Genomic DNA, 27,178 nt, shown 5'->3' with positions numbered 1-27,178 from the left:
TCTGTCAGGTGCTTTCTGAGTTGGACTTGGTGTCATTCAAAACAGATCTGCATGATTAAAACCAAATTCCTGCTACTTCCGATCTTTTCCAGGGAAGAATAGGGTTTGGTTTTCAAATTTCAGTCTGTTACTGCATTGATTCTTGAATAGAATTTGAGGGCAAATTCATCAACCATATTCTTTCTTTCCTAGAAATTCAGAATTTTGTTATTTACAAGGGCTGCTCCGAAAGTAATGCCTCCTGTTTTGTTGTTTTCGCCCATTGTGTCAGACGTGGATATTGGTGATAAAGGTCGAACCCTCCCACCAATATTCTGTTACATTTTGTTGTCGTGCAAAAGATGGTGAGAGGAGCAGTCTAGCAGAATGATGTCTGACATGAAAGTGCATCTGAAGCAAATGTGTGTCCTTGAATTCCTCCGTGTGGAAAAAATGGCACCTGTTGATATTCGTTGACACTGGAGAATGTTTATGGAGACCAGACAGTGTATGTGAGCACAGTGAGACAGTGGGTGGTGTGCTTTGGTAGTGGACAGCACCTTGAAAGACAAGCCAGATTCCACAGGGTCATGCAGCTTTTTTAATTTGCTCTGTCAATCAAGTGGTGCTATTGCGCTCTTTCTATCTGTTGTAGTTTCCATGGACATAAATGGGAGGCATTACTTTGGGAGCAACCTATGACCTACGTAGTGCAAGTATGACTTTGCAAGTTATGCCCACCCAGTAAAGATAACAAAGGAGCCACCAAGCAAGAGTGAACAGCTGATAGCTTGCTGTCTAGGACTTGTCAGTTATCCAGGTCCAAATATCACTCACATCCTCAGGAGTGTCATGGAAGTAACAGCAGAGCACTGTATATTTAGCTCCCTTTAGAGCTAAACATAAACTAGCACTGGACTTCTCAGACGTTTTTATGTTGACTTTTAAAATGAATGGAAGCACTTTTCTAGCACAGGCTGATAATAAAGGAAGACAAATGAAACTGGAAATAGTTTTTGTTTTTCTACCTTTGTTAGTACTGCATCTTTCATTTATTCATCTACTCTGAAGTACTTCCAAATAAGTACTGCAAGGATATGTCTCTTCGATATATGCAACTTTAAAACTGAGTTTTGGAGGCTGTATAATCTAGTTCTTATCTAAAGCTTGTTTTTTATAGCTTTTGATGCACACACAGATTTGTTTAGATAGCTCATGAAAATAAAAGCAAACCCAGAAAGGACTGTTTGATTTCAGTATTACCTCTTCCTGTAAATGCAGTTCTGAATTTGTGGATTGAGACTTTTTTAATCATGAAGAGAACACTTGTACTTTGAGTTCTTTCTCCACTATTTTAATTCCACAAACACAGTAGGGATGAGGCATAAAAAGATCGTTATGAATTGCACAAACCTATTAAATATTAAATATTTGTGTAAGGTCAGCAAATTACTGAACCACTCTCAGCTTTTCTGGCATTCCCCATATTGGGCAAATAAACTTTTTTTTTCCTTTTTTTTTTTTTTTTTTTTTCTCTTTACTGTTGGGGAATGACATATTCTTGTTAGTTTCACCTGATAGCTGACATCCCTGGCTCCTTGAGCAGGATGAGTGAACTACTGGCTTGTCTTTTAGTCAAGCTTGTAGTATAATCTCTTTCCCTCTGTTCTACTATTCATGTATGCACGGAAAAGTGTACACATACAATTAGAGAAGCTTTTAAACATTAATATATTTGAAATGCACACACATCATGAGGTACTTGACTAACAAAATACATGAATTTGCAAGGTTACATAACAGCATCTTCATCTGAAACTTTTCCTGAGAGGGAATAATGACTGCCTTTGACAATCAAACAAGTGTTACGTATTTGCAATGTGAATTGATTCAATTACTCCCATCTTCAATGAACAGTAAGATTTGAGTTGCACTATAATTCCCCATTAAATTCTGTCTTTTGTTTCACAGCCTACTAAGAAAGCTTTTCAATGTAAGGGTCATAGCTGCTTTAGTTTGTGCATCCCATTCATCAGAGTCATCAAAGCAAAAGAAGATTTGAGTGGGGTAATTCTTCAGAGAGAGGAAGAATAGCAAACATTATAAACATGATTGGTTCTGGGGTTCAGCCTTCAAAGAGCAAGTAAGACTGCTTAAGACCGGACATGAGGGCTAAAGAGACCATGTTTCTAAAATCCTGAAGAGATTAACTCTTAAATAACTATACATAGTACTTAAAGAAGTGTAGTATCATCTGGTCTCTTGGTTAATTTGGCTTAATTTACCTCATTTGTAACTTTCTTTGAAAAGTAGAAATGTTTATTGTGGGTCAGTAAGGTAAAGTAGAAGTTCTGTATCATGACAAAAGATCAGCAATATCACACGCTTAATTTGGTGCCTGAGTTAAAAGTCAGTGTGGGATAGGGAGTTCATTTAGCGTGCTTGAAGCATAGAATATGGAAGATTTTAGTAGGATTTCTCTAAAAAGCATTGAGGGCAATTTGATGGCGTTCCGAGGACTAGAGAAAGCTAGTTAAAGCCTTACTTAAATTTTTGCAAATTCTGTCTGTTTGTAGCATGCTTCAGACCAATTGGATTCTCTGCTTGTTTAGTTCTATTGATTATGTCACCTGACATTGGGCTGACATAGTAGTGCTAATGATATATTAGATAGCATAGCGGTAGATAATGTTCAATGTTTCTGACCTCACTAAGGTAATTAGGAGTGGTGTAGTTCCGAAGTGCAAGAACCTATTGTGGCAATAGTTACAACTGTTTTGCTTTGACAGGCTGCCTTTTTTTCTTGCTGCTTTTTTTCTTTTTTTCTTTTTTTCTTTTTTTTTTTTCCAGGTATGGGTGAATCATTTTTAGTGACTAATACAAAAAAGAAAAAAAAAAGTTAAATAGACAGCTAACGCCAACAACATGCGGAACTGTTAATTAGAAATGAAAAAGTGCTAATAAGGATAGATATATACTTTGGAAAGTATTTGGTCGTGTAATTATAAGACCTATCTAGCAGCACTGCCTATAATATAACTATATAAACATAGCAGGTAATGAGTTGCTGGAACAGTATATGTATGAGCAATTATTTAAATATTTTCAGTGTTGAGCACCCAACATCTGAGAACAGAGGATGAGTTCATTAATGAGAAGACAGAACCAATTTTAAAAGGGTCACTTTAGCAATAAATATCGTTCTTGGACCACGGTTGTCTTTTATAGCTGTTGGAGTGTGAAGCTCATCTGTTGGTTACTGGGAATGATATATCTTGCAATCTCATTTTCATTAGATTCTCTCTTCTGCCTCAGAATAGGGTTTACTGTTCTGCCTCAGACAATATTGTTGTCTTCTACCAGACTTTATAGGGTTTGTTCCTTCCTTTTTGTGCTAGCCTTGTCTTCTTGGCAGTAGGTTCAAGCAACAGCATGGTAATGTAGTGATGTTCTTGCTTCAGGCTTCTGATTATCATCTATGAAACTCAGCAGTATTGTTAATTGCTTTCTATTGTTTGTGCAAACTATCAATTGTGAGAGAGACCCGGGAGTTGTATGTCGCCAAACTTAAGTAGTATGACGTAAGAAATAAGAAAGCATATATGAATTCAACAACATAACAGTAAGTAGTATGCATTGGGGTGGCTTAGGCTACGCAGATGCTGGTACCTTGGATATGCTGATCTTGCTATGGAAGAGTTGCGTGCAATCCCTGTCAATTGTCTAACAACTAGTTGGAATGAATTTTTAAAATCAACTCTTTCCATTGTTTAAGCTTCTTTGTTGTCTTTCCCATATGGTTGGGTGTGGGTGTTTTTTTTTTTCTTGTTTGATTTTGTTTGGCTTTTTTTTTTTTAATTTGGCTTTTTTATAATTTGGCTTTTTTTTTTTAATTTGGCTTTTTTTTTTTTAAGCCTTTAAATTAGGCTTTTTTTTCTATGAGACTTAGTACTGCTTAAGCCTTCTGCTGGAACCTGATTACACTTACATAGATGTGGACTTGAGGGCGTGACTGAAAACCATTCACGGCTGAATGTCCACATTTTTTATTTCAGAGGAAGAATAATTTCTTAGAGGTGAAATAGGATTTATTTTTTTTTAATGCAAGTTTTTTGGGTAATGTAAGGAATTTGGATTATGCAAAATAATCCTGTGGTGAAATTGCACGGCCTAATATTTTGAGAAGCAAGCATTAGCCTACCACTGCTAGGAAATGGTAATTAGAACCATCTGGATTCTTGAAGTCCTTGGCAGTCGTGTTTTGAAAGTGATTAATCTAAGCTGAAGATAATGTAAGTTCCATTTTTAAAATGTTCATAATCTTTTAGTTAATAGTGTTTGCCATAATCTGTTTACAAGTACTTTCAGAATGGTGTGTCTTCATCCTAACTGGTGTTGTCTAAACGTGTTTCTATATAAAGCATTCTTCGTCTTAAACATTTCATCAATATTTTATTTCTTGCTGAGAATTTATGTACTTCTGATTCGTGAGGCCATCAGGCTTGCTTGTAGCACTGCTGCTTTGTGATTATACACTTCTCTATTCATAGTATTTGGTTTTTTTGTTTGTTTGTTTTTTGTTTTTTCTAGCATATATCCTTTCAGAAGTACATGTACAAAATGCACAGCATGGTCAAAGCTATGAGCTTCTGTGACAGTTACAACTTAGAAAGATTTTCTGGATTTAGTAGCACTTTTCTTGTCAACATTTTTTTAGCGGGAGCTGTAGCAGAGCTTGCTCTTGTGGGAAGTGTTAGTGTAATTCCTATCCCCAGCAGAATGTGGCTGGAGTTTCACATTGCTCTCTTCCTTATCAGATGGGTACTTAATGCTGCAAGAGGCAGTCCCACCTTCCATCAGCAGCACCTCTCTGCTTGTCCAGTTACTGTTGATGTGACTGTGTGTTAGTTTGTTGGTTGGATATTGAAGTTAATGTTCTGAAAGGATGTGAGAGGAACTGCTAAAAAGTATGATCAAACTCAGCGTGTGGATACACAGAGCAGGAGGGCCCAGGCGTGGAAAGCTAGGAGCCAGAAATGTGGGACCATCTCTTTCCTCAGCACCTCACATCAAATCCTCCTTATTTTGCAGTAGAATTTATTCCTAAAAACATTGTTTAGTAACTTGAAATAATATAAAATTTTCTAAAATAATGTGAATGAAAGAAACACGTGTCATATTTTGGTTCAGTCAGCAAACAACACATTTTGAAATCTCAGGTTGTAAGGAAGTTGAGCTTTGAGCTCCTGTAAGTAAAATCATGAAAGAGGAATATTTTTGAAACCTGTCGCAGCATCCTGACGGCACTGCACTGCACTGCATTGCATGTCTGCATTGTATTTTGAATTCATTTTCCAGAATCTCTTCACATTTTTAGTTTCTGTGAGTTTAAATCCCTTCTCTTGTACTGACTTAATAAAAATTAATTCAACTTGTGTAGTTTTTATAAAGTAGTCTGCTAGTACTTCAGATAATTCTGAAGAAATATATATATTCAATACAATTGGGATTCTAATCCCAAGTAACTCCCATGTAGGAGTATTAGAAGATTAAAACATGAAACATACATTGTTTGTAACTGATAGAATAATGAGTTTTTTACGTGTAGTTTTGAGAGCAAAGAGTGCTCAGTGGTGTCAGAAGGCAAGTCACTTACAGAACTTCAAAAAAACAAAAGTCAATGTCAGTAACTGAAATGCTTTCATTATATTGGGCTTGAATATGATTGATACTTTTTTAAAACTATGTTTCCCTTTCTTTTAAGTAATCAAGACAGTATTTTGGCTGTTTTGAACTGAATGATCTAATGCAAAATTTGTGCTCTTGTCCTACCTTTATCAGTGTCTGTGGTCTCATAAAGTGCTGTACCTTCTTACAGTGTTTTTAATAGTGTCAAAAAAACAGTAGAATTTTGCAACATTCTTTACCTTATCATTTGATTTATCTTCATTTTCATACTTTTTGCATTGAATGACAGCTTCTAGCCGGGATGATAGCAGAGCCTGCTTTTCTCTCTGAGTATACTATCTTTGCTTTGGATCCCACCAAGCAACCTAAGCCACAGAGTGACGGTGTGGTGAGTCCTCCCACCCCTCTTAGTGATGCCTTTAGGAGAGGCTGAAGAGAGTCCTGTACTAGAAGGCAAACCTAGTGTTGCTTGTGGCTTGTTCTCACAACAGCATCTTAACTACCTTGTTGCTAACCCTGCACTAAATTTCACTGAGTTAGTACCTGATAGCTCCTGGCTGGTGTGCTGTATGATGTGAATTTATTGTAACACAAAAATTAACACATTTTCTGTTACATGGGTAACAATACCTTACTCAACTTTTAAGTAATTGTTGCACCAATTTGTACACTTGTTGCTTAGAATTTGATAATACTATTGAAAGTCTTCCTCTTCATTTTATGTGTGTTTGTATTTCAAGATAAATAAATATGATAAACACTGAGATTGCATGTAATTTTTAGACACAGAAACATTTTGCTGCCTACAATGCAAGGCTCAATGTAATTTACTGTTGATGGCAGTAGGGAATCATTTTACATAGACACAGAAATTCAGCTACTTCTAATTGGTAACCTGAATGATATTATTGTGAAGCTAAATGGTCTTTTTTTTTCTAAATTGTTAGATTTCATTTTAAATATATAGTTTTTTGCCTGGAAATGTTGTTTGCATAATATGGAAATTATGCAGATGGAGAAGCTTGGTTGGAAGAAAACAAGACAACTGGAGAGAAAATAGCAGGTACAGGAAGGAAAGCAGCCTTTTAATTTCTGACATGTACAGATACAAAGCTATATAATTCCGATTGTTACCACGTAACTGGGATGTCTTCCTTCACATGCTTCAGAGCAATGGCATTCCTGAGTGCACAGTGATTCAAAACAGTGTTAAAATTGTACAGTCACAGATCATCCTCAGTTCCTTACTTTCCTTTTCTGATTTAGCAAGTCCTTTCTTGCTGCTCATGCAGAGGCTGAAAAATGGAAAGACACTGAAGGCTGTAACAGGGTATACACTATGTTGTCATGGGATTGTATCTCAAGCTAAAAAGGATAAGACTGAAACTGCTAGAAAAGGTGGTTTGTGGAAAGTCTTTGTATGTGCCAGAGGGTTTTTTGCTTGTTATCTCAGAGCACAGCTTCATTACTTGCTCAGACAGGGTACTCTCCAGTTTGAGCTTTTCGATGAGAGACAAAGTTGGCGTTCAGACTGCTGAAATCTGTAGCTTTGGAATACTTTTTAGATTTTGTATGCATTTTTTTTCTTTTTTAGTTTCTAGGTCTTTTGACCCCATTCAAGGTCCAGTAATAGTTACATTCAATTCTGCAGATAAAATTAAGCATTAACAATCATGGACTGCTTTTCAGTACACTGCAGAATATCCCTTGTACAGCTGCATTTTTAAAAGAATACAGTTATGTAGGTGCTCTAAAGTTGTCTTTGTATTCTCTGTATATACTTCAGTGACAGGAATCGCCATCTTGTATATTTATATACAAAACTGCATACGCTGCAAGTAATTATAATGTGGGAGTTATAGTTACTGTGTTACCAATGAGCATTTAATAATCTTACCTGTAAAACTGGTTTTATTCTCTGCACCTTTTGAAAAGAAGTGCTCTCTGTAAGAATTTGGGAGGGGGCAGTGAAAGAACAGAAAATAGTGATGAGAAGTCTTCAAGGAAGAGGCATGCTGATTATTACAAATACAAGAAAACCAAAGATAAACATTTGGGAAACCTGGGTAAAACTGAAGATACAGGAGAATGAGTGTTTCATCAGCACACACAAACATATAAATAAATTTTGCTAAAACATGCTGGTATTTTGTGTGTATGGATGATATGTGATCCAGGAGAATGGGCATCAGAGCAAAGTGGGTGGAACTGTGGTGGTTTTTTCACTCTGCATAGAGGAAGCTGGAGTAAGCTTCTTAATAATTGAGCTTTGTGGACTTCCTTACGTGAAGAAACACAGTGCAGATATTCTTGGATGTAGAGGTGATTTTTTGGAGGGGAAAAATTGTGGGGAAAAAATGTATACCAAACCCTTCTTCCTTCCTCCATAGTTTACCCAAAATTTTGTAATGCTTGAAGAAGAGAGGCATGTAGAGTAGACAGTAAAAACAGTAGAGTGTTTTTAAATACAGACACTTAAGCTTTAAACTTTTAGATACATGAAAATATTTATGCCCTTGGGAAATAAATAGTAAGATAAATTAGTTTGCATTTCAGGAATAGGGATGTAAGGAAGTACAAACATCAATAGAATTCCCTGAGGGTTTCAGTTAAAATTGAGCTCTGGTCTATATATCTTAATGACAGAAAGCAAACATTTTATTAATAATTGTAGACATAGCTGTTGTTGTGTTATGTTCTGGAAGATAATGGATGAAGGACTTCTGTTGGTCTCCATTAAGCCTGTCATTGCTCTACAGGTTTTAAGACTCAAAATGCCCACACTCTTTGCTTCCAGTTTCATCAAAACAACTCTTGAGGCTTATGAAAGGCTTGTAAGCTCTTCAAAGCCTCTTGAATCTATGTTTATATATAGCAACCTTTATTCATGCTTACCTTTCACTTTATGGATACTACAAAATGACCCTTTGTCCTAGAGCACAGGGAGTTAGAACTGCACCAGCTAGGTATGTGTGAGGGTCCAGGTTCTATATGGAAGATAACCAGTGCATCCTTGTGATTTATTCTGATAGCAAATACAATCCTAAATATAGGCTCTACTTCTGCTTACATAGGCTGAAAGCAAAGATACCAGCACAATGAAGAGGAAAACTTTAAAAGAGGTGGCATTTGTTTTAGTTTTGAGATGGCATTGTTTTAAAGGATCTTAAAAAAGTATCCTTTTCAACTGTTATATATATTTATAAATGCTTTATTAGATTTAATAAATCTAATTACTCTTGTTTTAAAATGACTTAATTATTAAAGTATCCTTTTGAAGTAGATGTACAAACCCTACGCAGCTTCCTTTAATTCTATTGATGATAATCAGAAAGATGTATTTAGTGTGAATTCTGTCTAAAGTTTGTCTTTTCTCTCTTGTTTGTCGACTACTAGACCTGGACTATCACTACTGAAATAAAGCAGATGCTTTATTATAAATTATAAAGTAGAAAGTAGTTTTTTGTTTGGATTACCCTTACTGTTAGCTTTCTGGTTAGGAAAAGAGAAAACAGCTAATGCATCCCAGAATAAAATGTGGGAATGCTTTAGTTTAAAAACCAGTAAGAGCTCTTAATCCATTAAAACTAAATCCACTATGACAACGTGGTGCTAATAAACAGAATCCAGCTTTTGCTCGAGCCAGATGAACTGCAATTTCCAAATCCAGACAGACCTCCTATGTGGCTTGTTATTGCTCATTTCACCTAGTCTGTATGGGTGACTTCTAATTTCTCGGGCTTCCTTAGCTGTCTGGATTTCTATCTTCTGTGATATTTCAGTACTTTATTGAGTTTGGTCTGTATCAAACCATACTGAAGCCCTTTTTTTTTTTCTTCCTGATGCATTCCTCTCTTACGCTTCCATGTGTATCTGCACATCTTAATTAGAAAGTCACATTGCTCTTAACCCTATTCCTCATATTTTGTTCAGTATTTTTCAGTGCTTCTCTTGGAGAAAAAAAAAATAATATCCAAGAGAGTTTCTAGCTTGTTCTACTGCATCAGTCTGGCCTGAATTAAGCACCAGAAAACTCTGAATTTGTACAGGTTTGGGTGCACCTGAGCAAAGGGCATAGGAACCACAGAACAGACAAAGGACAGAAAGGTCTGAAATCTGTAATGAAAACAATACTATTGTGTTTTTTTTTGTAGATTTTTTTTCCCCTTCTTATTTGGGAGTGCAGAAAAATGTGTGTCCAGTCTTTCACAAGATGTGTTCTCTGAAAGTCTGATATTCTTTCTGGGCTTTCTTAGAGTCTTAAACAGAGTATTAACAGTGTATTTATCCAGGTAGCAGGTTTTTGTGTTTTTTTCCCTCTTTCTGTGCCTTCTTATGTAGAGGAGGATAATGCGATTTCAGTGTTCCTCACATCAGCTGTAAACACCACTGGCCACCAGTTCAATATATGCTTTTTTTTTCCCCCCTGCTGTTATTTTGTCTTTTTCTGATGTTCCTTTGATTCGTGCATAAATGTTACATAAATAATCATTATAAATAATTTAATTGGAAATGTTGGCGTTTGCAGATGTCTCACACTAATCTATGCACATAGCTGCTTTGTAGTTCTCTGTATTGCAGCAATATGTTTGGAGTTTAACAAACTAGCTTGTTTGCATGAACATATCAGAATAAACATTTTAAAGAAAGTACTAGAAACACAGACAAGAAAAAAGCATGGGTATTATCTGTAGGAACGGTGAAGTCTAGTCATTAGTCTATTCCTCCTAAGAGTTGTTTTTCCTCCTGCAGAATTTACCTAAGCAGTCAATTCCCAGGTCAACTGAAAACAATGGAAGTGAACCAGCATCCCCTCAGGTACTTATGGGGCTTTTGTTTTGTCTTTCACTACTATGTTTCCTTTGTAGTAATTTAGCCAAAGTGCCCAGTATGCATCTTCATGCTAGAGAAGGGATGAGAAGTACTTTGGCATGCTACTAAGATGGTATTAAGATAGAGTTACTTTCTTGCTGAAGGAAAAGAATTGATAGGCTTAATTGATAGGTCACTAGTGATAAGGTGGAGGTCATTCTTTAATACATTTCAGAAATAGGTCTGGGTTGCTGGAGTGGGATTAGCAGCAATTCCTACTGTGTGCATTCCAGCCTTTGTGCGAGCTACATCATTTGGGAATGCTGTAAAGTCACTGCTGTAGCACCAGCAGTACATATTTCCATAGCATAGGCTCTATTTTAAAACCTCACAAGGACTTGTGTTGCATAAATCAGTAATTGCATTTTGTGTAAAAATCGTAAAACCATTTACAATAAAAGACTCTTCAAGATCACATTAGAACTGTTGTACAGGGACTTTTACAATTAATTTATTTTCTCAATCATAGGAAGAGGTCTTTGTATCTTTGAGATAAACGCAAACTTCTGTTTAATACATCAAGAAGTGAGTCGCATTTATATATTTTAATTTGGGATAAAAAGTAAATGCAGCTATTTGTTGTAGTTACATATTCACTTTATAATGGGTTTGCACAGAAATACATGCTTCCAGGAGAGTCAACCAGAGCTGCAGTGTATTGAGTTTAGTTGTTGTCTGAAATTGCCCACACCTGGTGGGTGCATGGCTGTTTTTTCCACACAAGGAGGTGACTGCTAAGGGAATGGTAGCTTTTTGGTGTCATCTCTAAGGTGCTCTATTGGGTGACAGTGGTTCCTTGGCCCTACTCATGTCTCTGTTTCCTCAGCCTTAGTGTTTTGTCTGCCTGAAGGCAGTGCAGAAGTAACTTCTTGCTTTGGGTTTTTGCAGCCAAGTGATGCTCAGTCTTTCACCCAGCGTCTTCAGCTCCGGGTTCCCTCCATGGAGTCATTGTTTCGAAGCCCAGTAAAAGAGTCCCTGTTCCGCTCTTCTTCTAAAGAGTCCCTGGTACGAACATCCTCAAGAGATTCGCTGAATCGGCTGGATGTGGATGCAGCTGGTCCCACCTTTGACCCACCTTCTGACATTGAAAGTGAGACTGAGGAGGTTTCAGGAAATGCAGACAGCCTCAGCAAGGAGCAGCTGCTGCAGCGATTGCGCCGAATGGAGCGCAGCTTGGGCAACTACAGGGGGAAATACGCTGAGGTAAGCAATGGCACTGAACGGGGAGGAAGGAAAAAAGTAAGACTGGCATACCACAGTAGTGGGTCATCATTTTTTCTCTGTAGTTTTTCTCAGCTTGGAACAAAGGGATCCTCTTATAGATAGCATGGACTTTTAATTGTGTTATGAAGTCTAGTTATGCTGGTACTACGATGTGCAAATACTTTTCACAGAATCACAGAATCGCTGAGGTAGGAAGGGACCTCAGAGTCCATCTTGTCCAATCCCTGCTCAAATAGGGCCAGCCAAAGCATGTTCAGGTGGCTTTTGGAGTTCTCCTAGGTTGAGTCTCCACAGTCCCCCAGACAGCGTGGGCCAGTGGTCTGTCAGTTGCACAGCACAGAAGTTCTTCCTGGTGTTCAGAGGTAACTTTCTAGTGTTCCAGTTTGTTCCCATTGCTTCTTGTCTGGGAACCACTGGAAAGAGCCTGGCTCCATCTTTGCCCTCCCTTCAGGTATTTATGGACTTTGATGAGAGCCTCCTCGGCTTCAGGCTGAACAATCTCAGCATCTTCTTGTTGAAGAGGTGCTCTGAACCCTTCATTATCTTGGTGGCAGCCTTCCCTGTGACCCTTTCTAGTATGTCTGGGTCTCTCTTGTGCTGGGAGGCCCCAGACTGGAACACTTAGTACTTCAATTGTGGCCTCACCAATCCTGAGTAGTGGGGACAAATCACCTCTCTTGACCTGTTGGCAGTGCATTGCCTGATGCAGCCAAGACTACCATTAGCCTTCTAAGCAGCAAGGGCACCTTGCTGACTCGCATTCAATTTTGTGGCCGCCAGGACCACTAGGTCCTTCTCTGCAGAGCTGCTTCCCAGCTGGGCCCTTGGGTTATTCCTTCCCAGGTGCAGGGCTTTGTCTGTTCCCTTGTGGAACTTCATGAGATTCTTGTCAGCCAGCCTCTCCAGCCTGTTAAAGTTTCTCCTTTTTCATCTCTTGTTTGTAAATAATTACTTGCTGTTGGGAACAGAGTTGACTGTCACTTTGTGTGAGTGTTTTCCTCAGATGTATACCCAGATACAAGTCCAAGAGGTTTTCTGGTGAAAGTGTGTACCTGGGCTGGTGTTGAGTATAGTGCTGAGCCTGGCCATGGTTTTTTTTGAGTTTTTTTTTATTTTACCTTGTCAGTGGAAAGCAGTGATATTAGTAGTGTTGCTACTCACTGCCCAAATTCTTTGGAAAAGTAAAACCTTCCAGGACTTTTTTTTTTTTTTTTTTTTTTTTTTGTGAGTGTATGTCTTGTATTTAAAACTAAATGTATGCATCTTTTTTTTTCTTCTTTTCTTTTTTTTTTTTTAAGTTATTTAAATCTGTGCTACCCACAAGTACAGAAATTTCTATGTGGATTTTTGGCTGTCAGTGTCAAAATCCGTGCAATCTAAGACATATACAGCACTTACTGTGTCCAACAAACGTCTTAAAAAATAGCTGTGTTTCATTAACTCATTCATTGCTATCTCCCACTATTTTTTCATCATCTCCCAGCTAGTAAAATAAGGTTGTGTTTTCTAAAGGTTTAGGTAAAATAATGTCTTTAGAATGAAAATTTTCCAATTTGTAGATTTTTTGTGTGTTTTTAGTGTAGTCTGTCCAGCAAGTCCTAGTTTTCTCTGTCAAAAAGATATTTTTTGTGTGTGAGTTTCTTCAGTCCTTTGGATTCCATTTAAAGACGTGTTGGAGCTTGGAAGAAAGGCATTTGAACATATAGTCAGAATTTTAAGATTTAAATTTTTTTTCTCATTGCAAGTAGAATGCACAGTTGGCATCTCAGTAATATAGTTCTTGTTTTCTTCCAAGTATAAAGTAAGTATGACTCAAATTTGACAGTAGCTTTGAATTCTGAAAAGTTCTAATTTATTTTAAATTACATTTTGAAGGTATTTATTGACTTACAGATTTCTGGTTTTGATGTTTTGCATTGATTTTCCCATAATTTTTTAGTAGTTGGAAAAGAGTGTATTCTAGTTCCAAGTGCCATTATGCTACTTCAGCTTTGGACAGCTTAGGCAATTGTGATCAGATTTTTAATTAAACTAAATTGTGCAGTTACTCATGAAGTCCTTTTGTCAGCTTACAATGAAAAATTCAGTTCACTTCCAGTCCTTCTTTGTCTGCTTGGGTATGTGCAAAGCACATGGGATGAGAACATTCACTGTTACACAAACCTTTTTCTCCTAGAGTTGAAAGTGTACTTTATAAGGTAAAACCATTTTGAAATTTAAACTCTGAGATGTGTACTCTTAAAAATGTATATCCCCATGGAGGCAATTCTCTGGGATATAACTTTCTGATGTAGTTTTTTGACCACCTGTACTTAAGCTTGGGAATTCTTAGGATTATTTTCAGTGAAGGGAGTACTGTGCATGAGTGCTGAGTAACCTGTTTGTTTTGATACGTAGACTTGAAAGAAGAAATGAGCATTGCACAAGACAATTGTTTTCATATATTTCTGTCAGAAGAGCTTTCCAAGTGAAATAAGGAGTTTGCAAATGCATATAGTGATACAGCTAAGCAAATTATTTTGATATCAGTAGATGGATGCATTATCATTATTACTGATCTCTGTATTTTAGCTGGTGTCTGCTTATCAAGTTATTCAACGAGAGAAGAAGAAGCTACAGGTAAGCATTATTATTCTTCCTCTGGTGTTTGAGTGATCTTCTGAATCTTGAAGTATATAGTGCAAGTACACATTTGTCCTTTCTTTATATTCATTTATGTGTATTTGTACATGTTTACATATGCTTGTGTATTTTATTCATAAATAAAATAAACAGAAGACTATCTCTTATCTTGGTGCCCTTAGAAATCTCAGCTAATACTGATTTGTGCAAATAACTGTGAAGCTGTTGTACTTCTGTCTTTTTGATTGCATCAACTGAATTCATGTGTTGGGTTGCCAACTCACAGTTGGCAGTTTAATACAATACTTACACATCAAATTTGACTTGAAAGAAAAGAAAATATAAACACAAATTCTTCTGCTGAAATACAGTTCTATGAATTTATTTATACTTTGTACCTGCAGTTACATTTAATATTGTTTGTTCCTTTTTAAGGGCATTCTGAGTCAAAGTCAGGACAAAGCACTTCGCAGAATTGGAGAACTGAGAGAGGTAAATTCCTTTATTGGTGGAATGTTTGCTTTCCTCCATACATGCAGAAGATCTTTCTCTGTGCCTGGTTTTTGATTTTAAATTCAATTTGGAAAATATTTCCTATTGCACAGCAGGGTTTTTAACTGCTTGCTTTTATTGCCTAACATGGGGCTATTTCTCTTGTTTATTTCCCATTCAGCAGATTATTGTCACAGTGTAAGGCAGAGCAGTTCATAACACCAACTGAATTGCTTTTCTGTTCATTGTGAAACTGGTAGAAATGTGTGTGGTTATTGCAGTGTTGTTGGGGCTGGCATTAGATGTGGCTCTGCAACTTTTAGCTTTTTTAGTATTGGGAAATAATTAAACTAGATAAATGCAAATAACCAGCTCTTCCTATAAGGGTTTTCATGGCTGTTGAGTTCACTGGTTTCTTTGTTGTTGTTGTTGTTTTGTTTTACTTACTTTCTGGGGGGATATAAATAATTATAAAAATACCCACAGCCTCACAGACAAATTGACTTGTCAGTATTTCTTTCCAGTTTGCTACAAATATGAGAAATGTATTCCACGTCAAGTGTATGGCTGTATGCCCCAGCAGATTTAGTTTTCCTGTGTACAGATGCTTTGTAAAGTTTGAGAGGCTTATATATATCAGAATTAAAGTGTATTTATTAGGAAAAGGGTTGCATGTGTGCATACTGAACTTTTAGCATCTTTTGATGAAGTTCTTTGATTAGAAAGGAATGTGCGTATGTTTAAAAAGAGATATAAAATATATATATGATGTAAAATTTATTTATCCTGAAAAATCTTACAGATTTAAAGATTCCTAAAATCTAAGACTTAAATTCTTTTTCATTAATTTAAAATCTTCAAAAAACAATTCTTTGGTCTTCTGAAAGCCCAAATATTACGACACGTAGTCAAACAGTCTTAAAACTTTAAATAATAGCAATGAAAATATACAAATAAAATGGAAAGATTCCACTGTGAAAACTGAAATGTTACGGAATTCATCATTCATTGATGTAGCCACTTATTATTAGCATTTAATTAAAAAGCAAAACCAAAAGAGCTGTCCTTCATCATAGAATCTGTTCTTCCCATAAATGTTTTGGATTAGACAAGTTTCTTCTGAGGAGCCATGTATGAGCAAATTAAGTTTTCCTTGTTATGAATCGATGGTGCAAATAGTCCTTGGACGTAAATGTTTATTTTGTTTTAGGTTTTGCATTAGGTTTTTCTTATTCAAAATAATTCCTTGACATTGCTTGGCATCTCAGCTCTCAGACAAGGGTCAAAAAGGGCTTTTCAATGCAGAGATCTATTGCAGTCCTGGTTTCAGAACGTTTTATTGGCTTGTTTGCTGTGGAAGGAATTGCCTCTACAGCTCTGACGCACAGGAAAGAGGTGTGATCAGTAGTTGTTGAGAGCTTGAAACAGTATATGGTTCAGAAGTGGATGTGGTTTGTTGAAAGGAGAGGGGAACAGCTTTACTTGAAGCTGCTTTGCAACACTGTCCTTTTGGCGGTGGCCAAGCATGGTCAGTGCTCGCTGCTGCAGGTCTCAAACTGCGTTTGGGGAAGGGATGGATAGCAGGAGACCATAAAAGTGAGACTGGGAGTTGGGTGAAAACAAAACAGGCAGCATTGAATGCCTTGCATTTTGTCTCTTCTGCTTTTTCATTCTGTCTTTATGCTTTCTGTGATGCAACTAAGCCTGGCTAACAGATTGCATATCTGCAGGTGTTTCTTGTTTTTACACAAGCAGCACCCTTGCAGAATAATGATTATGGAACTGTTGGCTTTCTGGGGTAAATCTTCCTATGCACATGGATTAAATAAATAAAAAATAAAATCACATGTATAGAAAGTGTTTTGCAGTGCATGAATGAAACGTGCATGGTTCTGGTTCTCTCAATAACACACTGAATGCAAATTTAAATACACTTATCATCCTAACAGCTAATTATTTAAATAATAATTAAAAAATAGATAAACTTTAAAAGCAATCAGAAACTGCCTTGAAGAAGTATTTTATAATGTAATGTAGATACTGCTTCCATCTTTAGGCTACATCTACACGTTTCTAAAGGTGTTCAGTCAAATAAATTCAAATACCAAGTAAAGCCACTCTGAAGGTTTTTGGCTTCCTCTGTCTCATTTGAGACACGTTTAAGATTAAAAAAAACCAAAAAACAAAAAAAAAAAACCTCCATACTACTTTCTGTTGTTACATTTCTGCTGTTTATGTTGATTTAATCTGGTGCCTAAATGCAGAATCTGATTTACTGAAGTGCATTCTTTAGTCCTCAGGAGAAATGTGTATGGGGAAAACAGTTTTTTAGGAACAGACTTGAAGTGATCCTAACACAAACTTGTTTTCTGGAAGAGAGAATCCTTGATAATTCCACATCAAATCTAATTTCTTTTTTAAATGCTGGTAGTGGAATTAGGTTTTCCTGTTATGTTGTTTAGTAAAAGAATAGATGCTTTGTGATTTTGTTATAAAGTTACAGTTGCAATGAGATATTTTTACTGTTTCATAATATATAGATAAGCTTTTTAAATTCACATTTCATTTTTCATTTGAAATGTGTTTGTTTATGATTCTCAGGAGCTCCAGATGGATCAACAAGCTAAGAAACATCTCCAAGAGGAATTTGATGCTTCTTTGGAAGAAAAGGATCAACTTATTAGTGTTCTGCAAACTCAGGTAGAACACCATCACCGAGACATGTCTTTAAAAACTAATTTTTTCCTGATACATTTTATGGATTTTCTGTATTGAGTGTCCATGTTTTATTATAAATGCTGTTGTGTTTTAAAGCTTGAGGGTTTATGATTCTCTAGGAATCAAATAGATACCTTTAGAATATCTTTGGAAAATCTCATTCTTGTTAAATATGGATGTTTGATCTGCACTAAAATACCGTAGCACTGTCTCTGTTATCAAGCACATAACATTAGCAGATATTTGAGCTAAAATGCTTTTGTAAAATACGTGGATTTTCCTGAATTGATCTTTGTTGTTTCTCCACTCCTAGTTATACTATTTTTGTTGCTTGGAAACATAATTGTGATTTTAAAAAATGCTAAAAATAACCAGACAGATTTTTCCTTTCTCTGCTTGCTGAAAACAGTTTTCTTAACTTTCTCTTGTTCTGCAAATGAAAACGTAGTCATCACAGAATTCTTACCTTTTAATGAAAAGAACATTTTGTTTAGGTATCGTTGCTGAAGCAGAGGTTACAGAATGGTCAGATAGGCATTGAATTACCTGATCCAAATAACCAGTCTGAACCACAAGTTCAAAGTCAAACAAAAGAAATCAATGCAGAAAATATTGTGGAACCAGGAAGCAATGGTAGGTATTGGGGCTTTTTTAAGAGATCTTGATTTTGGGGGAATAAAGCCTGCTATTATTTGCAGTGGAGTAAAAGTACTGAAGGCACAACATGTTTTCTAGAAAGGTGATTTTTCTGGAAACAGAACGGCACCTAGAGGACACAGTAACCATTCAAAGACACGGAATTTCTGTAGGAATTCAAATCTGGTCTATCTAGCCTTTGTAAATAATGTTAAGTATTGCTGTTGCCACTAGGGGTTCTTGCTGTCTTCATATTATTAAAAGATTCTGTTTCCCATAAGCGAGGAACTATCCCTCAGGTTTAGAAGACACCAGTTGCCTGTCCTTTTTGTCTGTGTTTTTTCCAGGAAAAGTAGAAGTAAAGCTGAATTTTGATACTTGAGCTATTGACTGATCTCTTTTAAGTGTTCCTCTATATGGAGATATCTGAGCTATAGAAGTTCCAGTGTTGTTTAGATTTGGTTATTGATTGTGGGATAATATATTGCTGGTATACTGTGAAAGTATCAGTCATGACTTCATAAAAGTTAGGATTCAGATAGAGATGAACATGCATCTTGAAATGGTATTTGTTCAGGATCTGCAATGATTTTTCTGTTTAGATAACGTGTAGTGTTAGAGCGAAGATTTTCTTACACAGTGTAATGTCCTTCCTAAGAATATGCTGCTTAGGAAGTAACATATGCATGTAGTCCCCAGGAATCAGAGTACAGGATGTTTCCTGTGCTCACATCTGCTTCGGGATTGTAGAGTGGAAGACCCTATGGTCATGAAATGAATGGCTGAGAATGTGTCTGCTCCTATTTTCAGAGCACCAGGACAGAACATAAGATATTATCCATACACTAGAGAAGAGCTTTCCTAGCTATGACAAGCTATTCATATAGAGAAGAGCATAACTTAAAAAGATACTGAACTTGGCCTTTTTGCTGCCTAATGCAATATTGCCAGCCTGGCTATACTAGAATTAATGTCATACGCAATACTGTGAAAACAGGGGCCTGTTTGCTTGGCACTTTTAGAGATATGATTTGCTTTGCATATTGGGATTTGCAGATTAATTTGGAGTTAAAGAATGCACCTGCCGGCTTGTGTATGTGTGTGCATGACTTCTGGCTGGACCTGGAATGCATTTAAAGTAGTCGGTAGGAAGTTTTGCAAACTTTGCACAACTACTTTTTTTAAGAGCTGTGAGTCACCCACCATGTGAATTATGAAAGTAGATCTGCATTTTGGAAAAAGTGTGCACGTGGTAATGTTGGTATATTGTCTGTAGAGGGTAATGAAGATTCTGTTAAAACACTGGAAACTCTTAATCAGAGGGTGAAGCGCCAAGAGAACTTGCTGCAACGCTGCAAAGAGATGATTCGGTCACATAAGGAGCGCTGTGCCCAGCTAACCAACGAGAAAGAGGCACTGCAGGAACAGTTGGAAGAGAGACTTCAGGAGCTAGAGAAAATGAAGGTAAAATGATCTTGATTTTATGGGTAGCTCCAGGAACGGTGTAAGAATTCCAGTACTTGCAGAATTTATTCATAGGGCGCAAACAGGTAAAATGCTGCATTGCTAAGATCATCTCATAAACCAAGATGCAGATAGGGGAGCAGATACCTTAGGCATATTTCTTGCCCGTTTTACTGTTAGAGCTCACTCATTCACAAGAGAACCTGTGCCTTTGGATACCTGAATTGGTACAGAAGCTATGAAGCAGCCTAACACCGGAAGACTTAGGAGTAATTCTAAGGCTGCCTGCTTTCATTTCCCTGAACTTCATTCTCTGCTTTACCTCCAAGGCGTAGTGCAGGGCCACATTGCTAGCCTGTTTAACATTTTTAATGTAACAACAGTTTTGGTCATGTACCGACCTAGAAATCATTCTTTCTAAAAGCCAAATGTTGAGTGCTTGCCAGAAGGTATTTTCACGTGGATTGCAGCGTTTGAAGCTTTTGTGGGTGGGCTCTCTTTATTTTCATTTTAGGACCTTCACATGGGTGAGAAGACAAAACTGATTACACAGCTGCGTGATGCAAAAAATTTGATTGAGCAACTGGAACAGGACAAGGTAAATAAGAATTTTTATATAAAGTTTAGTTTTGGAAGAAGAGTAGTTAAGAAATTAAGAAAAAATAAGCAAAAAGTGATTAAGTTATTAAGAGTGGTTAGACGTGGTGTTTGAAGCTGTTCTTAGTCACCTCGTTCGGTTTGGCTTGCATCCAGTTTTAACAAGTAAACACTTCAAGTTAGCTGAGAATTTTATTATATAGACACTTTTAAGTATTTGTCTCTTAGGTTATATATAATGCTGCAAGAGCATGTTATTCAGGATATAATTTGAAAAGACATAATGATAAGCGAGTGAACTCCGATGGTTACACATCTCAATGCAAGATTGAAAAAATCTAACGAGGATGAGATGCAACACAAAGGAATTAAACACCCAATGAAATAGCTGTAGTTACTTAGGAATATGAAGAGTTTATCCATTTTTATTCCTTCAAAGATTTTTTTTTTTTCTTTTAAACTGTGATTACTTGGAGTAACTTTTGATGGTGGTGTAACAAGCAGCACAACTAACACTCATCATCTGTGCTTGTTCTGTAAGGAGAAGCAGAATACATATTTCAAAGAAAAATGTCTATACCAAGGAAATAAATTTTTCTGATGGTCCTTGTTTCCTGGAGGAGTACTTTTAACCACTAGATACATTTTGGCTCTTCAAAATAATTCCTATTCTGGTCTTTTTATTATTTTCTAGTTTCTGACATAGAAAAAATACCATGGTTTCTGATAGTGTAGTAATGGATTAAAGTTTATTTCTAACAAGGAGTGTATCGTAGCCTGAAATTGTTTTCGATATGCATTTTATTTGTTCGTTAGCTTTTATCACAAGAACCTTTTCCATAGGGCATGGTAATTGCAGAGACAAAGCGACAAATGCATGAAACATTGGAAATGAAGGAGGAAGAGGTAGCCCAGCTACGTGCTCGAATCAAGCAGATAACTACACAAGGCGAGGAGTTAAAAGAACAGAAAGAGAAGTTTGAAAGAGCTGGTAAGAAACTGAAGTTTATTAGCTTTCATATTTGATCATGAGAAAGCTTCAGCGTATTCTTTTTGCAGTTTTTCATTGGGTGTTATTTGGAATGGGTATTAAAACATGCTTTTTTTCCTAATGCTCTGCTGTCACCCCTGCTGACATCATTACTAACTTCACTTCTAGTCACGGGTTATTAACTGTTTTGTGTAATACTGTACTATCAGTTCAACTGGAGCAAGGAAGGAAACTGCTGAAGCAGCTGTACCTTCTTTGTAGCAGAAATGATTGACATGGTGTTGTATTTTAGGAGAGAAACTTTGGAAAGATTTTTTTGTTTTTAAGTTATCATGCCAATGCCATCTACATTTACTATAGAAAACAGCAGTTAATGCATAAGAAATTGAGAAGAATTAGAAACAGAACGATGTGTTACAATCATAACAAACATTTTCTTTCAATAAGAAGAAGCATATAAGCATATCTTCAATAAGAGGAAGCAAATAGCAGAAGCATTTCAGATCTTTTTCCTAGTAAAACATCAGTGATGATCCTGTTGTTTCAGGGTTTTGTAACCTAATATTTGTACAATTATTACACACCAAAGTTTGCTGTTTTTGGAAATTTGGTAGCATTAATTTTGTGTACTTTTAATCGATCTTCCCACCTTTTTTTTTTTTTTAACATAGTGAAAGCTATTTTGCACTGTATCTATCAAAATTCTTAGAGAAACATTTAGATTGTTCTCATAGGCATTTAGAGGGAGTAGTTCACAGTCTTGACAGGAGCTATGATGTGATTAGTTGCATAAAGCACACAGTATGGTGGTCTTTTTCTGTGTAAGTACTCAGAAATTCAAACCATACACCTTGTAGCAGTTTTCTTTTAAATCTAAGTTTAGATCAGAACTTTCAATTTTAAAGATGAATTTGTGATACAGAAGAGCAGGTTCATCTTCCAAAACCAGCAGAGGAAACATAAAGATAACAAAGCAACAAGTAGTCAGGTAGAAGACTTCTGAACAGCCTGTGAAAATAACAAATATTTTGATTAGGTGCCCTCCTTCCCTGCCCTTTCATGAGAATTTGTAGCTTTGAAGCCCATGTTTTAGACATCACTGATTCCTTTGCTGAAGTTGAATTTTGTTCAGTTCTTGGATACTGGAAAGCTTAGGGTTTTGGGGTGTTTGTTTTTGTTTTGTTTTGTTTTGTTTTTTAAGCAAAATTATCAAGAGTATTTAACATCCCATAGATACAAAGTTACTGCTGAAATTGTCTGAAACAGAGCAATTTTTGGAGTGGTAGAAACCTTTATTGAGGAACAACTGATGTCCACACACTCCTGTTTGTACAGTGATTTCTTCACGTTTGTGTAGTTGGAATATGAAGAGTTAAAGACCATCTGTCTTCACAGAAAAATTAACTACTTTAGTGACAAGGGATTTAACTTATGAATAATGTATTGAGTACACTGCACTTTACAAAGAGGAGATTTGTGTGTTATATGTTCTTTTTTATTTTTAAGTGCTTATGGTAATGTTTTTGTGTCCATTTTAACTTAGAGTGCTTACTTTTGTACTCTCTTAAGCATATACAGATGTTGGAACCTCTGGAACATGAGTTAGTACAGTGAACTTTATTAGGTTTTCCTATGCATTCCAAAGAAGTTGTGACACGCAACTGAAATGGAGCTTAATGCAGTCAAAACCACTGTTCTGGCATTTGAAAAAACACTGAATATTGGGAAAGGTTGGAATTGGTTCTTTGTCATAGCCTTTGATTTTCACAAGTTCTATGAACTCAACAGCTTTATGTATGTGAGGTCCAAAGTTAGGTTTCTTGGTTAGTTTATGTGAGATTATTTTTGATTATAGACATGTTTATTTTCTATGTTGTCATTCAGAGAAGATTTACTTTGTGCAATATTATATTTGCGGAAGTGTTACATTTCATCTACATTAGGACAAAATAAAGATAAGCAATGATACATTTGTACTTGGCATTTACTTCAGCCTACGGTGTAGCAACAGGACGAAAATCGATGTATTTTGTGGCTACTTCGTATTTAAAATTTTGTCAGTGTCACCTACCTGGCTTTTTTGATTGTAATTAAGTGGCAATGCTGAAAAGCACCAGTATTTGATTTAATACAAGAAAAAGTAGTGACAGTTTAATATTAATGCATTTTTGTGTACTGAAAGATGCATATCCTTATTTTGTGTGCGTTGTATAAACTATAACTGAGTGTCCCCAGTTAATGTTGCAGTTCAGTTTATTTTATAGTTAGAAGTACACTGTATTGAAATCTCACAGAGCATCTTGTTTTTGTGCATCCACACATGCCAATAAGTGAATCATGGTGCCTTTCCCAAGCCTTGTATGAACAGGACTGGGGTAAGGGCTTTCTTTTCTTACATCAAACATTGGGTGCTTGATCTGGGCTCTAAAAGTAAATTCTGTGCTTCTCAGGCGATGGCAGTTCATTAACTGGAAGCAACTGCAAACGTTATTTGAATGCTTGTCAAATTATGTAGATTATTTGCGTTTTCATTTACCAATAATATTGTTAGAATTTGTGACTTTATTGCTAAATTGAAGTTTGTTTTTCCTCAGTTCTTGGTGTATATCATCTTTGACTTCTCAGAATGCAGTTAATTGATGAGTTTTTATTCTGTGAAGTAAAAGAAACAAGCAGTCTTTAGAAAGTGAATTCCTGTTTCTTCACTTTGCTGCTTTCTGCAGATGACATTTCCTTTGCATACTTAGTTTATGCTTTACACCTTTCTATGGAGAGCAAAAAAGCCTCGACTCTGTGTTGAGAATCCTGCATAGCTGCTCAAAGCAACTATAGGAAATTAATTCAACCCTTATTTCTCAAGTAGCTTTTTGACAAGATGCCTGCTCTCAGCCTTCAGTAAGAAAACATAAACATCTTTTGCCATATCTGTTTTGTGCTTTGTGCACAATTTCCAGCAGTAGATGGCACTACAGCTGAAGGTAATATATGTTTACTGTACTGACGAGGGTAATCAAGAAGCATTCACAGTACGAACTCTCATTACACAGGGTAGCAGAGGCAAGGAAGGGAAGTCTGGAACTGATACTTAGGAGTAGCATTTGTAAATCAGTTAACTTTCTGGTGCACGTCTTATAAGAATCAGTTTTGCAACCTGGCACTTCTTAGACTGCGCTCAGGCTCTGTTTAATTTTATATTTTGAACAGGAAGGCTACCTGTTGGTCTGCTTTGGTCACATGAATGAGTTCTTGCAAGACTTGTCTGAGGCTTTGTTGGTGTGTTTGTTAGCACTTCTGTTTTGCCAGTGAGCCGTTACGAGACCAATACCTTAGACAGAAGGATCTTTTCTCAACATTAGCTGTGCTGGTTCAGGAGAGCACTGGCAATGTCCTTACTTTATTCTTGGGATTCAGAATAGATGTACTTGGGTAAAAACACAGGCTTCGTATTCCAAGCTTTTATCCACAGTAGTATTAAAAGCTTCAATAGATTAGAAAAATAATAGTAATAATAGTTATTTAGGCTGTGTTCTCTCTCCCCGGTGTTAGTGAAATTCGCTTGTGTTATGCTACTCTAGAATTAACTACTCTGATTTAAAACGTTCTGTTTTGCTGAAGTGCTAAAATGCCTGAGATGCATATAATTTAACTTTTACAGAACTGTGTGTGTTTGTGAAGTGTTGCTTTTTCGTGCTTTCATTCCTCCTTGACGTTTCATCCAGCAGCTCTGCCTAGTGTTTGTGTTAGCATCCTGCTTGCAATTATGGCAGTGCAGCTGTCATCCTGCATGTTGCTCAGCTTTCACTTATCAGCCGTCAATCCTAGTGCAAATTTGATTCTTCTGTTTAGTGAGTTCGTGGGTGGTGGCAAATGCATTAGATTTCCTTTCTCAGAAGGAGGAGATTTCTTAAATGAAATAAAGATTTTGTTACTCATAGCAAGAATCAGAAAGTGAGACAGTGTAATATCTTAAACTCCCTAAGATACAGGTTTTCTTTTCCAAATTGTATTTGGTATAAGCTTAGGCTGACTTGGCTGTCTCTGCTTTGGCTAGGGCTAAGAGAAGAGAGCAGCTAGTCTCCAGATGCAGTGGTGCAGCCTGCATTCATGGTTTGGGGCACAGGTGGAAAGAGTGGAGTCCTGCTGGCCCTCGGTGGCAAATGCCTGTGTGGGGATGATGAAGAACATGCTTGAAAAATGAGTGGCTGCCTCTTAAGGACCTATAGGCCTTGTGCATGCTGGCGTTCTACTTTATATTGTTTTGCTCTTTGACGTAACCTCTAAGATTTTTGTAAGGAGTTCTTGAAGTACTTTGTAAGGAGGTATTGAAATAGAATAAGGAATGAAAAACTGGGTATGATTATGTGGTTTGGTATTGTCATGGTCAGTAGCAGACCTGATAACATCCTAAAACATAATTGTTGCTGGGAGAAGTCAGAGAAAAGTTTCCTTGCAAAACAGTTGGAAAAGGTCAGAAATTGGATGAATGCAATTTTATGGACTTAAGTAACTTGAAAACATATTTGTGGCATTGGCTCAAAAAGCATAGTTTGTTCATAAGGACTGATTTCAAATGTTATTAGAAGATTTTGAATAGAAATTATAATTTGGTTCTCAAATTCATGCCTGAATATTATTAAATATGGATAACTGTTTATATTTATTTCACAAAAAAAGGTTACAGAAACTGTTGTGAATGCCTGCTAAGCAATGATGTATCGAGGAAACTAGGGATGTGTGTTTTTTCGGTTTAGAATTAAGTGGAAGAAAGGTGAGCATATTAAATAACATCTTAAAAAGTGATTTTATGTCTGTTCCCGGACTAATATCCAACTAGTCCAAGTTTTTTCTGTGCTCTGTTAATTTACAAACGTGATACTGCTCACAGATCACAGATTTTGCAAAGGTATTTTGCCAAAGTTAGTTTCTCCAAAGAGTGTACCATATACTGTGCTGTCTGGAGACTGAATTTTCCTGTTTTTCACACAGAGGGTGGTGACACACAGGAACAGGTTGTCCAAGGAGGTTGTGGATGCCCCATCCCTGGAGGCATTCAAGGCCAGGCTGGATGTGGCTCTGGGCAACCTGGTCTAGTGGTTGGTGACCCTGCACATAGCAGGGGGGTGGAAACTAGATGATCATTGTGGTCCTTTTCAACCCAGTCCATTCTATGATTCTATGATGTTATGATTCCTTTGACGTACAGCAGAGGCTTCTCTGCTCATGCCCTTTTCAGGAAAAGGGACTTCACTGATAGTGATTACTTTCTAGTCTTGTGTAAATCTGTGGAGATTCTGTCGTCAGTTTCAGCAAGGTATTTGGATACCAGTATTGAAAACTCATAACAAAACAGCTCCCATTCGGGAATTGATTTGCTTTCTTTCTATATTTAAATGAGCACCTCGGTAGTGGATGAAATAGGCTAGAATATTCGTTATAATAAGAAGCAGCCGTGAGATTATTGCTTCCAATATGTAAATTAAGATGTGTTTCAGCAGACTTGTGCCTGTCATTACCTCTGCTTGTGATCTTTGAAACATGTTATGAATATTCAAGTTCCTTTGAGGACAAATGCTAATATTCTTTCCTTAGATTTTTTTTCTCAAAGTTTATAGAAGCATGTTTATAGAAGCAAAGTTTGTAGAGGCACACGGCAATCTTCATGAACCCACATTTTTCCAGCATCCCTTCTAGTTGTGTTTGTAGCAGTTTATATTGAATGTAGACACTGAAAGGATAAAATTAGCAAAATGTATCTCTACACAGTATTAAAGAGAAGACTATCAAGGTTACACTGTGGAAAAGGAACAATTCTTTGGTAAATCAAGTACACTTGTATTGTACCTGAGTGTTCTGTTCAGGAAGAGCTTTTTCATGATTTAGTAAAAAGTGACAAAT

The 27,178-nt window shown here is 36.6% G+C and overlaps 1 protein-coding gene across 13 annotated transcripts in view; it reads left to right on the top strand.

Moving 5' to 3' along the window:
* The window catches only part of GOLGA4 (golgin A4), a 79,119-nt gene that overhangs the window by 24,883 nt on the left and 27,058 nt on the right, over positions 1–27,178 (top strand). For 9 of the 13 annotated variants that reach the window (XM_046938145.1, XM_046938143.1, XM_046938142.1 and 6 more), the window contains 10 exons: positions 5,957–6,055; positions 10,420–10,485; positions 11,428–11,742; positions 14,335–14,382; positions 14,821–14,877; positions 17,479–17,577; positions 18,090–18,228; positions 19,508–19,695; positions 20,210–20,293; positions 21,136–21,283. In XM_046938145.1, coding sequence (XP_046794101.1) covers positions 5,957–6,055; positions 10,420–10,485; positions 11,428–11,742; positions 14,335–14,382; positions 14,821–14,877; positions 17,479–17,577; positions 18,090–18,228; positions 19,508–19,695; positions 20,210–20,293; positions 21,136–21,283 — 1,243 coding nt within the window. Of the gene's footprint in view, positions 1–5,956; positions 6,056–10,419; positions 10,486–11,427; positions 11,743–14,334; positions 14,383–14,820; positions 14,878–17,478; positions 17,578–18,089; positions 18,229–19,507; positions 19,696–20,209; positions 20,294–21,135; positions 21,284–27,178 lie in introns of those variants that run through there. The other 4 variants (XM_046938148.1, XM_046938149.1, XM_040688717.1 and 1 more) reach the window with 2 other exon arrangements.

This window comes from Gallus gallus, chromosome 2 (assembly GCF_016699485.2).
Source record: "Gallus gallus isolate bGalGal1 chromosome 2, bGalGal1.mat.broiler.GRCg7b, whole genome shotgun sequence".
NCBI lineage: Eukaryota > Metazoa > Chordata > Aves > Galliformes > Phasianidae > Gallus > Gallus gallus.
This window is presented reverse-complemented; position numbering and strand designations above follow the sequence as displayed.